The 15,232-nt window shown below is 49.2% G+C and overlaps 1 protein-coding gene across 1 annotated transcript in view; it reads left to right on the plus strand.

The window, feature by feature from the left end:
- The first annotated feature begins 1,729 nt into the window (after positions 1 to 1,729).
- LOC135908078 (probable ribonuclease ZC3H12D) overlaps positions 1,730 to 15,232 on the plus strand; it is a 151,171-nt gene continuing 137,668 nt past the window's right edge. The window contains exon 1 of the mRNA XM_065439818.1: positions 1,730 to 2,555. Coding sequence (XP_065295890.1) covers positions 2,316 to 2,555 — 240 coding nt within the window. The 5' untranslated portion in view covers positions 1,730 to 2,315. The remainder of the gene's footprint in view (positions 2,556 to 15,232) is intronic.

Here is a 15,232-nt window from a genome sequence, read left to right on the forward strand (position 1 = left end):
AAAATGAAATCGTCAGTCAGAAGTCAGTATTCTATTGGTATTCAAATGGCTCTGCGAGGTCGACCAAGGTCATTTTGTGTGGCTATGGTGTTGGGCTGCTGAGCACGAGGTCGCGGGATCGAATCCCGGTCACGGCGGCCGCATTTCGATGGGGGCGAAATGCGAAAACACCCGTGTGCTTAGATTTAGGTGCACGTTAAAGAACCCCAGGTGGTCAAAATTTCCGGAGTCCTCCACTACGGCGTGCCTCATAATCAGAAAGTGGTTTTGGCACGTAAAACCCCAAGTATTATATTATTATTAAGGTCATTTTGACGAGCATATATCTGCGATAAGTCGTGATTACACAATGAAATTCGACAGTTATACCTGTAACAGGTTTGATTAGATTTCTGATTGTGATAAGATACTGAGACAGCAACGCTGCAACGGACAGAGGTTAAATTGTTCCACCAGTTGATAATCCAACGATTTCATGCCTTAATTACGCGTTCAAAAAGCCGACGTTCGGTTTCGCCTCACGCGATTGGCCTAGATTGGCCTCTGCCGCGATATCGGCGCGGCCTGTACAATCGCCTGAAGTGAAGCTGAACGTCGGCTTTTCGAACGCGTAGATAGCGGCCCAGTCGTTGGGCACGGCTGACTATAATACATTATCGGGAACTCCCGCTCACCTGGAGATTAAATGTAACAAGCTGATTGCGTTTTAGAATGCGGATATAGCGGTCCCAAAAAATCTAGGCATGATGAAAGTTGCGCAAGCGGACAGTTTGTTGGAGCGTGATCTGGCCAGCGCCACACGTTACCCGCAACGCCAGCGTGAATGGCGAATCCCGCGCTCCGTCCGCTACAGGGCGTCCCGAGAAGCCACGAAAGGCAGCTGTCGTTGTCCGAGCAAGGGTATACGCAGTAAAGAAAAGCATTACTTATGTGGTCACGCTAATAAGAAAGAAGGTTTAGGTTGAGCTCTTTTCACGAAATTGTTTCCCATTATCGACTTGGCAGGAGGACATTTCCACGCCCTCAACCTAAATTGAACAAACCTCAGGCTAGCACACTCAGACTTCTGCAAACCCGTTCGTATCCCACTCCTCGGTCTCTTAACAGGATAGCTCCTGCCCACTCACAGTCGTGCCCCAAATGTGGTCATGACTCATGCTCTTTTGAACATATGCTCTGGCTGTGTCCAGCCCTTAACGCCTCTCCACCCATCACGAAAGAACAATGGCAGGAATTGCTCAAGAGCAGCAATCTCCACATGCAACTCCAGGCTGTCCAGAGGGCCCACGACATTGCGGCGGAACTTCATCACCCGGTCCCATCGTGGGTGGCGCCACCGACTTGATCTTCGGGAGCCTTCGGTTTTAGCTCCCCAAAATCTCAGTCCCTCAGGACTCAAATAAAGTTCTTGTCATGTCATGTCAGCTCTTTTTAATGGATTTTCCAGCTTGCAGTCGAACGTGCCAGTGCCCTCTTTCAAAAGTAAAGGGGAGGGCAAATGACATACTTTCTCTCCTCCCCACTTTTGACCAGGGGGGGGGGGGCAAGTGCCCCCTTGCCGCTTGCCCCCCCCCCCCCCCCCGGTCGATGCGCCTATGAGACAGACAGAGATACATTCTTTGAGGGATGCAGGAGAGATTAGCCTGGCCGCACCCCGATTGGACATCCTGCCATAATAATCATTCCTACTCTCTTCATTTCCCTAACTCCTTCCGAACCCGTTCACCACCGTCTGAGTTAATATCGCCTTGGCTCACTAAAGCTTCTGAATTCTCAGTGCCGACTCGTCCATTTGGGGCGTCATGGTCAATCGTTTCTCTGCTTCCTTTCTGGAGCGCGAATATTGTTTTCTTTGTCAAACTTTCGCCTTTAGCATAGTTCTACAGTAGTTCCTCTCGAAATATCCTCCTCTGCCAAGGTTAACCGGGTATTTCGTGCCCCACTTCGGCATCGGCCTTTACTTGCCCGCCACCGTGCTTTCCGCCCAGTACCAGCAATCGCAGCCTCGCACAACTCCTTCGTCGAGAGAGCGAGTGCAGCGCCAGTGCGCGGAGTCGCGGCTCGTCGGCGCGCGCGTTCTCCTCCAGCAGGCGCAACGGGTTCACCTACGTGTTCGCGCGCCACGCACTCCACTCCACGCCATTTCCCCTCGCCAACATGGCGTCACCGCGATGAAGGTCCGGTGGCAGGCAGCGAGCTGCCCGTCGTCGCCGACGGCTCGGCCCTGGTGAAGTGGTGCGTGCGCGAAAGCCATCAGCCGAGCGGTGGGGCGGTGTATCGCCGCGACGGATGCGTCGTCGCGCACCGCCGTCGCCATGGAATGCAGCGCCGACGTGGTTCTGCATGTGCGCGACATGGACGCGCTGCACTGCTGCCTCGATCGCATCCGGACCCTCTTCAACGTGCGGCCCGAGATCGTGAGCGTGGACGATGCGGTGTACAGCGCGCCCGACCCGGGCCTCGCCACAGGATACCCGCCGGCCGCCGGCCACAGCGTGCGGCTCAAGCTCTGGGTGGATACGGCCAGCAAGCCGTCGGCGCTCAAGGCTTCCAAGGTGAGCGGCCCGAGCCGGACGTCAACACCGGCCCGCCTACCGCGCTGCTCGCCTCGAGCGACCGCGTTCTTGCGAAATCCGAATGGTGTTCGACCGAGGGCTCTGTCGAGATGATTGCTCGAAGGAAAACATAATAACAATAATAATAAGCGCTCGTTTACACTGGAGCATCACTGAAACCCGTTACAGTCGGTGGTTCGGTATCGCGCCGGACGAATGGTGGTTTTGCCAGCCGGAGAAACAGGTGGGCTGAAGCGGTGAAGCACCTCTCGCGAAGCTGTTCGTTTTCTTTCGTGCGTCTGTGCGCGCGTGTTTGTTTTTTGCATTTCGTTAGTGCACCGTCCCGTCCGCGTTGTGCTTAGTGGTTTCGGCGGCTGGAAGGCGCTCTGATAGATGCCCGCGGCACCGTCGTCGCGTCGCCCACTGGACAGTTTCAATTATTGCGGTTTTCGTGGAGGAAAACGGAAACTGGGCAGTTTCTGCGCGGCAGCCGCTCTCGGCTCCGCGAGCCGGTTGTTTGTTTGGACGGGCGGGTTATTTTGTTGCCTTTCTTTTCTCCCACCCGACTCGCCTCGGGCACAAGCGGCCGGTTGTGTACGCTGCCGTGTTTCCATGTCTTGGCGGCTGTCCGAACGACACATCCGTTGTGGCGACCAGCGAGCATTAGCGCCTGTCTCCCTGGCCAGCCAAATGAGTGAGCGGAACTTCGAGCAGACGTTCTCTGTGAGTAGTGTGAAGTGAAGCGGTGAATGAAGAAACATATCCTGGAAGCAGCTGTGTTTCAACGCGCGCTTGAGCAGTACATACGTGAATGTGACGTGTGTGTACTGTATTTGTGTCGCCGGTTGGCGTGTTGCGCAACAACTGGTGTATATTACGATAGCGGGATACTGTGGATGTGTCAGGTTTCGTTTTGAAATGAGAAATTGTTTCTCCTGTCGAGTTCTCCTCGTTTTCCTGCTCTACATGTGTGCCTGGCGACGTCTACGTATTGACGAGTTCCTGAAACCTGTCTGCAAGTTGTGTGTCGATCTAGTCCTTGTCTTTTTTGTTGTTGTTGTTGTTTCGCATCTGGTCAAGAACCGGAACCCTGGGAACCAACGACGTTTGCGGCCGACCAACTGCGCGTTTCCTTCGGCCTTTGGCGTCGGCGCGCGCGGAATTCCCGGCTGCCGATAAAAAGTTTGGACGAGTAGTGCGTTGGCGCGCGACCCCAGTGGTGCTTGCAGGTCGCTCAAGCGGTCGCCGCAGCGACCACCGATTACTCGGACGAGCCTTTCCCCCGCCGCTTGTCGACTGCTTATATTATGGGCGTATGTAAAGGTCACACTGCAACGCATTAAAAACCCGTAGAAAATCGAGTGGGCAACACAGAAATCGTAGGTTAATTAGATGGGGTTGGCGTGGCTTTCCCCATTTTTTTCCCATCAAGGACGTGAAAACAGCGAACACGGTTAGTTCAAGGCATTTCGAAGATGGCAGCTCGAAGGTCTGGAGGAAGGCTTAAAAAAGAAGAAAGAGAAAAACCAGACGACAGCAAACCGAGATATTACGACGTCCGTTGATTGACCGTGTTCGGTGAAGCGGTGACAACCTAAGATTTAGTCCAAGCCACACGCACATAACCGCATCGCCCTGATGAGCCAAAGCATGTGGAGTTCCTAAAATCTGCCCATATTTTAAAGATCCTCGTCTCCGTCGTGACGTCACAGAAATTAGAGGACGTAATCGGTTGGCGCATGCATACATTCTCATTGAATTGGACAGCATTTTATTTCCCAGCGCATTCTTAGGTTAATGCCTGTGTGATTGCAACTGTACGACTTCGTTGTCCGCACCCATGTCACCACGGTGCTGCAAAAGTAAGGTTGCCGTGACTTTCCCATTTTTTCCATCATGCACGGGGAAACATCGAGTGCGTTTAGTACAAGGTGTTCCGGCTGCACATTAAAAGATAGGTGACGTTCGAGCTTCTCGAAATATCCTACCTGCATAGCTTGTCTTCGACGTTGGCCCACCTCTCGTGGCCACTGATTGATTGTGATCCCGCAAATCAAGCAATATTTGAAAGCACTGGTAGGTGTGCGCGGACGTTTGAGCGAAAACTGTGGTTTAGTGCTATGGCTTAGAAATGGCGTGTCAAAAACAGACTTCAGTCGCCCTGGGATGCCTTGGCATACATGTATTTAAGGCTTTCAAGCTCCCGCAGCCGGGAGTTTAGCCCCTTCCTGTGCTGGAATGCATGCATAATGCACGATCTGCCCTGCTACTGAGGGTAGAGTGTGGCTCTACGTTTAGCAGTATAATGTGCGTCTCCAGTTAGCGGTACATTGCCGATTCTGAATGGAGAATTAGCCAACGTATGTGCTAACATAAAAAAATAGAGAAAAAGAAACAAAAAACGAAAAAGAAAACGTGGTGCCCTTTTTCTCTTTCTTCCCAAAAGATAAGCCCATGAATTGCCATCTTACTATAGCGATTGGCGCAGAAACTATTAAAATTGAACCTCTAGTGAAAAAGCTTGGGAGTAATTTTTCACGGAAACACGCTGTGGAACAACCAGGCTGAGCTTACTCACGTTAAACTCTCCCGCATACCGCAGGTGTCTTGTCGTGCTTGCGTCCTCTCTTCCTGCAAAGAATGAAACGCCTCCAATATAACTCTCTTTTTATCTTCACTAAGTTATTGCTGTCTGGTATGGGGTACCACAGCGGAAATGAACTTTTTTTAATGGCGTTTTACGTGCCAAAACCACTTTCTGATTATGCGGCACGCCGTAGTGGGGGACTCCGGAAATTTGGACCACCTGTGGTTCTATAAGGTGCACCTAAATCTAAGCACACGGGTGTTTTCGCATTTCGCCCCCATCGAAATGCGGCCGCCGTGGTTGGGATTCGATCCCGCGGGAAGTGAATTTAGCTAGAACACAAACTACAGAAGAATGCTGTGGGTATATATATTGAGGGGTACTCATCCCGCGTGGTTAAAGAAAAAATTAACTGGGCTTGCTCAAGTTTTTCGCTTTATGGCCGGTATGAAATGGGGTCTATCTGAGCATTCGCTACTCCGGCTGTACCAGGCTCTCTACGTCGGGTACATTCGGTATAGCCTGCCTGTTTTATCAAGTATGAGCCCGTCATGTTTGCTTACGCTGGAAAGTGCCCAGGCACAGATGCTGAAAACATGTCTCGGTGTTCCACGTTGCACCTCAACCTACGGAACAATTGAGGAGGCTCGTGTCACCCCTTTACCTTTCTATCTACGATGCGAACCTCTTCGAGTATTCCTGCGACTGCTTTGCCGTCATGGACGCCATCCCTTGTCGACATTACCCGATATACGGCGGGACTCCACTTTTTCAAGAGCCGTTAAATGCCAAGCATCTGCCATACCAGCATACTTTGCCCCGGCTGACCTTCCACATATGCCCCCATGGGTAATGTCCAAAATACCGGTATGTCTATCTATTCCCGGAATTTCTAAAAAAATCGCGAATACCTACCGTCGGCCTCAGACATTTATCACTTGAATATATGTCGAAAGAATATGACTCCTCGGTGAGCGTGTATACAGACGGCTCGGTCTCGTCGTATGCGTCTGGTGCGGCTTTCGTCGTGCCTGCGCATCAAGTCATTCGACGGTTTCGTCTGCATAACAAGACGACTACAGCATCTACGGAATTAGTGGCAATAAGAGAGGCCGTTCAATATATTGCGCGACAGCCTCCTCAAATATGGACAGTTTTCAGTGACGCAAAATCGGCTCTTCAACTACTTAGAGTGGTGTTGAAAGAAAGCGCTTACAGAGTGTTGGCTCTTCAAACTGCCGAGCTCTACACTTTAGCGCAAGAAAACGGCCACCACATCACATTTCAGTGGATTCCTAGTCACTGTGGTATACAGGGCAACGAACTGGCCGACGCCGAAGCGAAGAAAGCACTCAAGAACGAGAGTCACTGCTTTCAATTCCTTTTTCAAGAGCGGACGCCAACTGTCTCCTCTCCAGTGTCATCCGAAAATTGACAGCAAAGCACTGGGACAATCCGGATAATCGCCACAGACGACTCCAGAGATTGGACCCCACCATGAATTTTAGGCTACCACCGAAAATTCAACGAAGCTGTGCCAGTCTTCTGCACAGACTAAGGCTGGGGGTAGCGTTTACGCGCGGATACGTGCACCTCATGCGACGCACCGAGTCTCCACACTGTGAGGTGTGCAATGTGACTGAGACTATAGGTCATGTGCTTTGTGACTGCCCTAAGTTTGTGGAAGAGCGTGATAGGTTGGTCAAGGACCTTACGCGTCTCGACAGCGCACCGTTGTCGGAGGACGTTATTTTAGGCCCTTGGCCAGACGCTCAGTCGAGTTTCAAGGCCATCAAGGCATTACTGAATTTTTTAAAAATTACCGGCCTGGATTGCAGACTTTGAGCATGCCAAATTGCTTGCCATATGTTCTACATCTTCCTTCTATCGTCATCGTCACCCATCATGCACCTCTTTCTTCCCTCTTTCTTTCCCTCTTCCCCTTCCCGCAATGCCGAGTAGCTGGCTAGAGGAATATACCTGAGGCCGACCTCTCGGCATTTCGTGTCATTAAACTTCTTTCTCTCTCTCTCTCTCATCCCGCGTGCTCTTGGGACAAAGGAACGACAACACAGCAGAACAAACAATCACAAGGGCATTTATTGCACCTTTCATAGATCAATGCCTGCTAGCCGAGTTGCTATCCACAAAACATGCCGATGGGCGCGCGACAAATCTGGAAGTCCGACTCACCGCGACCGGATAACGAGCAAATATGTTCGCCCCATGCTGGATCCCAACGCCTGGTCGTTCGCGTGTACGGTCACGCGAACGCTGGCTCGCTCGAAGGCGGCCACGCGAGGCGGTCTCGCAGAAGCGTGGGTCGGCGCATGCGCGGGACGTCCGCCGCGCTTGCCGGGCCGCCGCCCATGAGAGAGAGCTTTGTCCTTTTCGCTCCGAAGTAACCCCGCCGGAGGCGGCGTTAGCAGCGCAACACTCGCGCCATCTCTCGTACTGCGCCTCAACCAGACCGACTGCCGCGGGCATCACGCAGTCCACGCGGCGAAGCCGGACTGCAGGGAAAGGAAGCTATGCGGGAAAAACATGTCAGGGGACGCGCGAGAGTCGCGCATTCCCACAATATATATATATATATATATATATATACAGTTGTTCCACGTGATGCACACACTAAACCCATTTTCCAAGCCCATAATTTACAACGAATGCCTGAAATTTATAATTCCATTTTATTGAAGCGATATCGTACTTGCCAAAAAACAACTATTCTTTCCCGATTGAGCCAGCACATTTCTCACCACGCACCTGTCCACACAGCACGGGAGCCACTGATGCTTCGGAAATTCCCTACTCGCGTACCATCTGTGGTCGCCAAATGATGAGCTATTTGCTGCCGCTAGCGTTACACACTGTTCCATGCTAAATCCAAAATATCGTTCTTTTTTTTAAGCACCCTTCTTTTTTCTTTTTTTTCCGTGTACAATGTACGTACGTTGAAGATACACTCGATGTGAGACCAACTAATGCGTTTGAAATTGTATGTCCAAGGTGGCGGAATATGCAACCAAGACAGAATGTCCATTTTTTTTTTACATATCGCTGGTCATTCAGGTTCCTTGTACATTCAGGCCACAAACACCTAAACATAGGTGCGCGAGCGTTTTAGCGTTTTGCCCCCACCTGAAGGTGGCCGCCGAGGTTGCTGTTGAAGCCGCGATCTCGCGCTCAGCAGACCGCAAGGTAATATCCAAGCCTTCTCCGCGATCCAAACACAAACAGAGCCTTCAACAAATCGCGGTTAAACAAAGCAAAGTTAGCGTCTTCCTGCACTCCGCTTTCATCAGTGGGTGTTTGTGAAATCGCCGGAAGTGTCCGAAGGGGGGACGTGACTGGCACGCACGGCTAATCTAACGTTGCCGGCAGGTGTCGCGTAATCAGCCAATAGGTTTCGGTGATGGTCAAGTTACGATGGTCTCATATACACAAACTGCTTCTCCACATACCAGGGACTGCAGACTGACACAGCACATTTAGATGAGCGCTTCGAGTTTCTGCGGGGTCGTTGACATCGATGTATACGTAGACATCACTCACCAACCAAAAACAAAGTATATATATATATATCAGGCACGTACCCAGGATTTTTTTTCGGGGGGGGCCCACCACCTCCATCATCATCATCATCATCATCATCATCGTGTTTTATGTCAACTGCAGGACGAAGGCCTCTCCCTGCGATCTCCAATTACCCTGCGCCAACCGATTCCAACTAGCGCCCGCGAATTTCCTAATTTCATCGCTCCACCTAGTGTTTTCTTGTCCTCGATTGCGTTTCCCTTCTCTTGGTACCCATTCTGTAACCCTAATGGTCCAACGGTTATCTAACCGGCGCATTACATGACCTACAGCTGCATTTTTTCCTCTTGATGTCAATTAGAATATCGTCTATACCCGTTCGCTCTCTGATCCAAACCACTCTTGTTCTCTGTTAACGTTATGCCTAGCAATCTTCGTTCAATCGTTCTTTGCGCTGTCCTTAACTTGCTCTCATGTCTCTGCCCCATATTTCAGCACTGACAAAATGCACTGATTGCACACCTTACTTTTCAATAATAATGGTAAGCTTCCAGTCAGGAGCTGGCAATGTCTGCCATATGCGATCCAACCTATTTTTATTCTTCTGTGAATTTCCTTCTCATGATCAGGGTTCCCTGTGATCAATTGACCTAGGTAATTGTACTCCTTCACAGTCTCTAGTGGCCGACTGGCGATCTTGATCTCTTGTTCCTTTGCCCGGCTATTTATCATTATCTTCATCTCCTGCTCAATAATATCCAACCCCACTCTTACACTCTCTCTGTTAAGGTCTACAAGCATTTGTTGTAACCTGTCTGCATTGTTGTTGAATAGAACAATGTCATCGGCAAACCGAAGGTTGCTGAGATATTTGCCGTCGATCTTTACTCCTAAGCCTTCCCAGTTTAATAGCATGAATTCTTTTGGAGAAATTGTGTCTCCCTGTCTGACCCCTTTCTCTATAGGTATCTCCCTGCTTTTCTTGCGTAGAATTAAGGTAGCTGTAGAACCTCTGTAGATATTCTTACGCGAAGGACGAGTCAGTAAGACGAGAAACTATTTACAGATTATATTTACAACAAAGGTTGCAGCGCTGACCGGTTAGATTCACAGCGCGAGCCCATTTCGCTCTTCCTCCTCTTTTCTGAAGTGATGGCGCCTACGCGCCTCGTTCAAACAAATACCACACATATGTAGCAATATTTTCCAAGCTTTTTACATAAGCGTTCTGTACTCCTTGATTACGTAGTGCCTCTACGATTGCTGGTATCTCTGCTGAATCAAATACCTTTTCGTAATCTATATAAGCCACATAGAGAGGCTTATTGTACTCTGCAGATTTCGCGATAACCTGATTGATGACATGGATGTGATCCATTGTAGGGTAGTCCTTCCTGAAACCAGCCTGTTCCCTTGGTTGACTAAAGTCCAGTGTTTGGAGATTATTTTGGTAAACATTTTATATAATACTGGGAGTAAGCTAATGGTCCCATAATTTTTCAATTCTTTAACGTCTCCTTTTTTGTGGATTAGCATAATGTCTGCATTCTTCCAGTTTTCTGGGACCCTTGCAGTCGATAGACACTTCGTCTGTTATCGACTGTTATTCCACCTTCCCCTCCCGCTCTTCATCGTTTCATATCTTGCAGGGCCCTTCTGACCTCATCGCTAGTTAAAGGAGGGTTTGTGTATCCTGTTCATTACTGTTTCTAAGTGAGGTATCGTGACTCCTCTGGGTACTGTATACAGGTCACCTTAGAATTTTTCCGCTGCTTTTGCTATATATTCGAGATTGCTGATGATATTATCCTTCTTATCTTTTAGTGCATACATCATGGTTTGTCCTATGCCAGGTTTCTTTTTTACTGATTTCAGGCTGCGTTCTTTTTTTACAGCTTCTTCAGTCTTTCTGATGTTATAGTTTCGAATATCAGTTATTTTCGCCTTGTTGATCAGTTTTGACAGTTCCGCCAATTGCGTAACGCTGTGCGGCCGCCAGTCCCATACAACCGCGTAACGCGCAGGACTCTGCGATTCTAGACGTACTGCGCTCACCGCGAAAGGTTAGAAAAACACCCACATAAGCACAGCAGAGAAGTGACTATGTGAGGCGGTTCGACCGATAGCTGTAGAAGCGTCATTCAAAACAAGCGATTGGTCTCCACTTCTGGCGGCGTTTTCTCTACTTCCTTTTTAAATAAAAAGATGTTGATCCATAAATATTCTCATAAACAACGGTTAACTTTTTTATCATTCGCTGTTGCTTGCAGTTTGGTTGTTGCTTTGGCTCTCTACCTTAGTAGATCGCTTAATTTCTCAACTCCTTGCGATTTTTGTTTCCAGTTGCCAATTTCGCAGGAAAGTGCTATAAAGTTAGGGAAAAACAGACGAGGTAACGGGCGACAGTCATCTTGCTTATGGGTTTAAGGGTTATTGCAGGGTTTCATGATGGGCGCTCTTTCACATTATTTTATTTCCCACCTTATCTAACCAATATCACGGGTATGTGGTTTCGAGCATGTGCCAGCGTCACGGCGAGCCGTAACTCAAAGAAATAATGAAGCAAAGGGATAAGTTAAACGCAATTGGCGTTTTCTCCCGCCGCAACTCCTTCCATGAGAGTACAGACCAGCTGAGTAACAGCCGCATCCCTCTTTTGGTCCCAGGATCAGCCTAAACAAAGAAGGTTGAACTAACAAAAGCAGCAGCTGTGCGCGTGACGGTTGAATAGATGGTGACAACTGAACGCATCTCGAGTTAATCGCGCGGGTGCGGAATATATGAGAAAACTGTCCTTCACATTACAAGAGATGCCGATAACTACCGCCATCTAAAAGGAATGAAAAAGGCAGCATAATGCTGACCGATGAACAGCTGCCAAGTCTCAACATTGATCTGGCGGCGCTTTAGGAATGTGTGAGGAGTGGTGGCGTGGGTGGGGAGGGGGGGGGTATGCCACTTGATTTCGGGGGGGGCCCGGGCCCCCCCGGGCCCCCCCTTGGGTACGTGCCTGATATATATATATATATATATATATATATATATATATATATATATATATATATATATATCCTTTTGCAGAATTTGGTTTTAACCGAAAAAGCTAAGCGAAAGCAAGTTTAGCGGAGCGCCCGCATGCGCTCCGTTGCAAGGACCCTGGCGAAGTCGTCATGCGCGGACAGCCGTTGCCGAATGTTCGATCAATGTTCATCTGGGAAAAAAAAAGCATTTATTCACCGGAAGGATCGAACCGATTTTCTGGGTGGAAATAAAAACCGAACAAAAGCACGCCGAACCGTGCCTCAAGCAGTGAAAGGTGGGCTACCTGTGATGCACGCGCTTCCCGTGTGCATCAATCGCATCTCGGTCGACGTGTTGTCGCCCGAAGCCGAACGTCGCGTGCACGCGTGGCTTCTCGCACGGGACACACTTTCGGTGACAGCTCGGCTTGCGAACGCTGCGAGCTGTACGTGCTTGCCGTGGTGGGTGCGGCAGGTGCGTGCTTCTCTCACGCCACAAGCCTATATGCGCCGCTCTCCAATCGGGGGAAAAAAAAAAAAGAGATCCTTACAACTTATCCGGTTCCGGGCGGAATTGAGAGCGCGCGATGTATATGTTTAGACAATCTCGTCTGGATGTATACATCCACGCACGGGCCGTGCGCGGACTTCGCGGTGGCGTCGCCAGGTGGCGTAGCGTCTTCGGTTCAGAGAGGTCTGCATACGCGCGCGCCTCGTGCATGACGCGTTTCGGCTCTCTCGATGTGGTGTGTCGCTATACGTTGTTTCGATGCTAATTGCGTTAACATCGACATTCCATCGCGAGATGGGTTCTGTCGGTTTTTTTTTCTGTTGTCGAAATATAAAGGTTGAAAGATCCGCTTGCCTTACGAAACGCCGGTGGAAAGGAAAGAAATAAGGATTCTGTCCAGACCTTTTCTAACATTTTCAACGTGCGTACCATGACTTAACTGCCATGCTCTGCAACGCACGTTGCTTGATATTAGCGACGCTTTTTTTTTTTCCAAAGCACTGCTATTCTTCATTCACATGCTTATGGGGCTTCAGCCCGTCCCGGAAAATTTTTCGTGCTGTCATGCACCGCCGACCAAAACAACCCCCGGCGCCGGAAATCATTCTGGTCTGTCTAGAATGTCTTTTTTTAGGCTCGAGAAGACATCACGGCGCGATCATTGCGAACTCGAGCTAGATTTCGCGGCAACGCCCATGCACCTGGGGCACGGAGTAAGACATATAGGAGGTGAAACTCCCGTCAGCGCGAGCGAGCGCGGGCGACCAGATAAAGTCACAATTGTTGCATGCGCCGACGCTACCCTATGCAGTGGCGGCACCATGCGGCGCGTCGTAGAAGCAGCAGCGGAAAAAAAAAAAGCAGCGCCCGGCGCTCACTCCGGCGGCACCCGCTCAAAGCAGACGACAAGCAGACGACACGGGTGTTTGCTTCAGCGGGCACGCCGTAACCGAACTGCGTAGGTGCGCGCACTCAAGAAAACTGTTTTGTTGTGTGCCCATCAAAAAAAGCAACACGTGTGGCAAACTTCCGCTAATCTTCCTCTTATCGCCAAGCAGCTAGGGCAACTAGTTTTCGCGAGTCTTATAAAAAAGAAAAGGAACGGAAACACATGCACGGTGGCATCCTTCCTAAGCGCACCCCTGTGAGCACTAGAGCGAGAAAGAAGCGGTCGCCCTTTGAGCGATTAGGAACGAGATAGCCATCAGTTTCGCAAGCGCAAAAAGCCGAAAACCGCCCGCCACGGAGCAAGATAGCCCTGGCTACAACCAGAAGCTACGTATCATCTTATAGCTGTCATGGAAAACGCGTTTTATTTTTTACTGTGCTCAAATGGCTGAAGCGTAGCAGCAGTTGCTCTTCGGGCTACAAGCGGTAAAGAAGCGCGCGAGAGTGCCCTCAGTAGAAGTCAGGCGCGCGCGGCCGAACGGGAGCAACACTCGACCGGTTGCCCTGGCAACCGAAACAGCGGTAATTTCTTCCCATGCCGCCAGGTGCCGCCAGCATGAAAATATATCCGCGGGCTTGTGACCTTTTCTGGTCGCCGCAAACAGCGGAGTTTCCACTCCTATATTTCTTGCTCCGTGACCTGGGGTCACATAACGCAAGTAGCCCCATCGCAGTACAAAGTTTCAAGGGCGTTTCGAGTGGGCTCGTCGCGGCATCTCGCGGATCGAGGCCGCGGAATCTGCGGGGCGCATGCATTTTAATTCCGACACTTTATGTGTATAAGGTTCTTATAAAATTTTGATGCGGAATGTGCATGCACATTTCCAAAGTCGTGCTTTAGATATTCAATTCCGGAACTTCGTGGGTTTAATGTTGTCATAAACATTTGACGCCAAAAGTGCATTCACTTTTCTATAATAGTACACCGGATTCTGCGATCTGTGAATCTCTGATTTCGCAACATGTTTATTTGCATTTTTTGACACGTTATATACAGTGACTTTTTCTTAGATACCTACATTTATTGGATACTTATACGTATATATAGATATCTATATAGATATGTAGATCGGTACCGATACCGTGCCATTACTGATCGAATTTGCTAAACCTGGAGAGACTCAATCGTTTCCGATGTTGTGAAACACCGGATCGGCTGCGTGTCGCAATCAAGATCAAACGACGTGGAAAAATGACGAATGGGGTCATCTTGCTCCACCACAATGCCCGTCCCCACGTCGCTGATGTGGTTAACACACAACTGGCTAAGTCCAAGTGGGAAACGCTACAGCATCCGCCATACAGCCCAGACCTCTCGCCTCGCGACTTCCACAATTTTGGGAAATTGGAAAAACAGCCCAAAGGAACCAGATTCGCGTCGTGCGATGAGGTGATAGAGTTACAGACTCGCAGAACCCCAGGAGTTTTATGAGACGGGAATCACGCGAGAGAGGGACAAATGCCTAAATGCTCGTGGAGACTACCTTTAAATAAAGTACCCCGTTTGTCATATATTCGCATTGCGTTACTTTCATTTCACTCAACCTCGTATATATTTTGCAGAACTCCTGCTTTTTATACGTGCTCTCCGTTGCGACTATAATTTCGGTGCAATTACTCACAAATTCGACCGGAGACAGCTGCTCCTGCGCAGTACATTGGAACGAAGGACAGCGTCGTTGAAATTTTTTTCCTGGCCGTTGCATATGTACACAAATGTATACAAGGTTGTTGAATGAAAAAGTATCATTAAATATTGTGTTATCAACTCGTTCATTTCACGGCCTTTACATTTTTCATATCAGCGGCATGCACTGCTTTACTGGTTTCGAACTGATATCGTTCTAATGTTCGTGCGATATTTTCTTTAGTTATTAAATAGACAAACAACATGGAAGCATTGATGTCAGTTATTTCGGACACAATTTTTGGGACATACAAGTATATTCTTTTATGAAAAATTACATATTTTACTTGTCTTGACAGTGCGTAGCGTTCAAGAATTCGTTTTGCAGCATCTTTGGCAATGGCAATGTAGTTATTGTTAATATATTTGATCCCTCTACAAATTCCA

This window comes from Dermacentor albipictus, chromosome 5 (genome assembly GCF_038994185.2).
Source record: "Dermacentor albipictus isolate Rhodes 1998 colony chromosome 5, USDA_Dalb.pri_finalv2, whole genome shotgun sequence".
Classification (NCBI taxonomy): Eukaryota; Metazoa; Arthropoda; class Arachnida; order Ixodida; family Ixodidae; genus Dermacentor; species Dermacentor albipictus.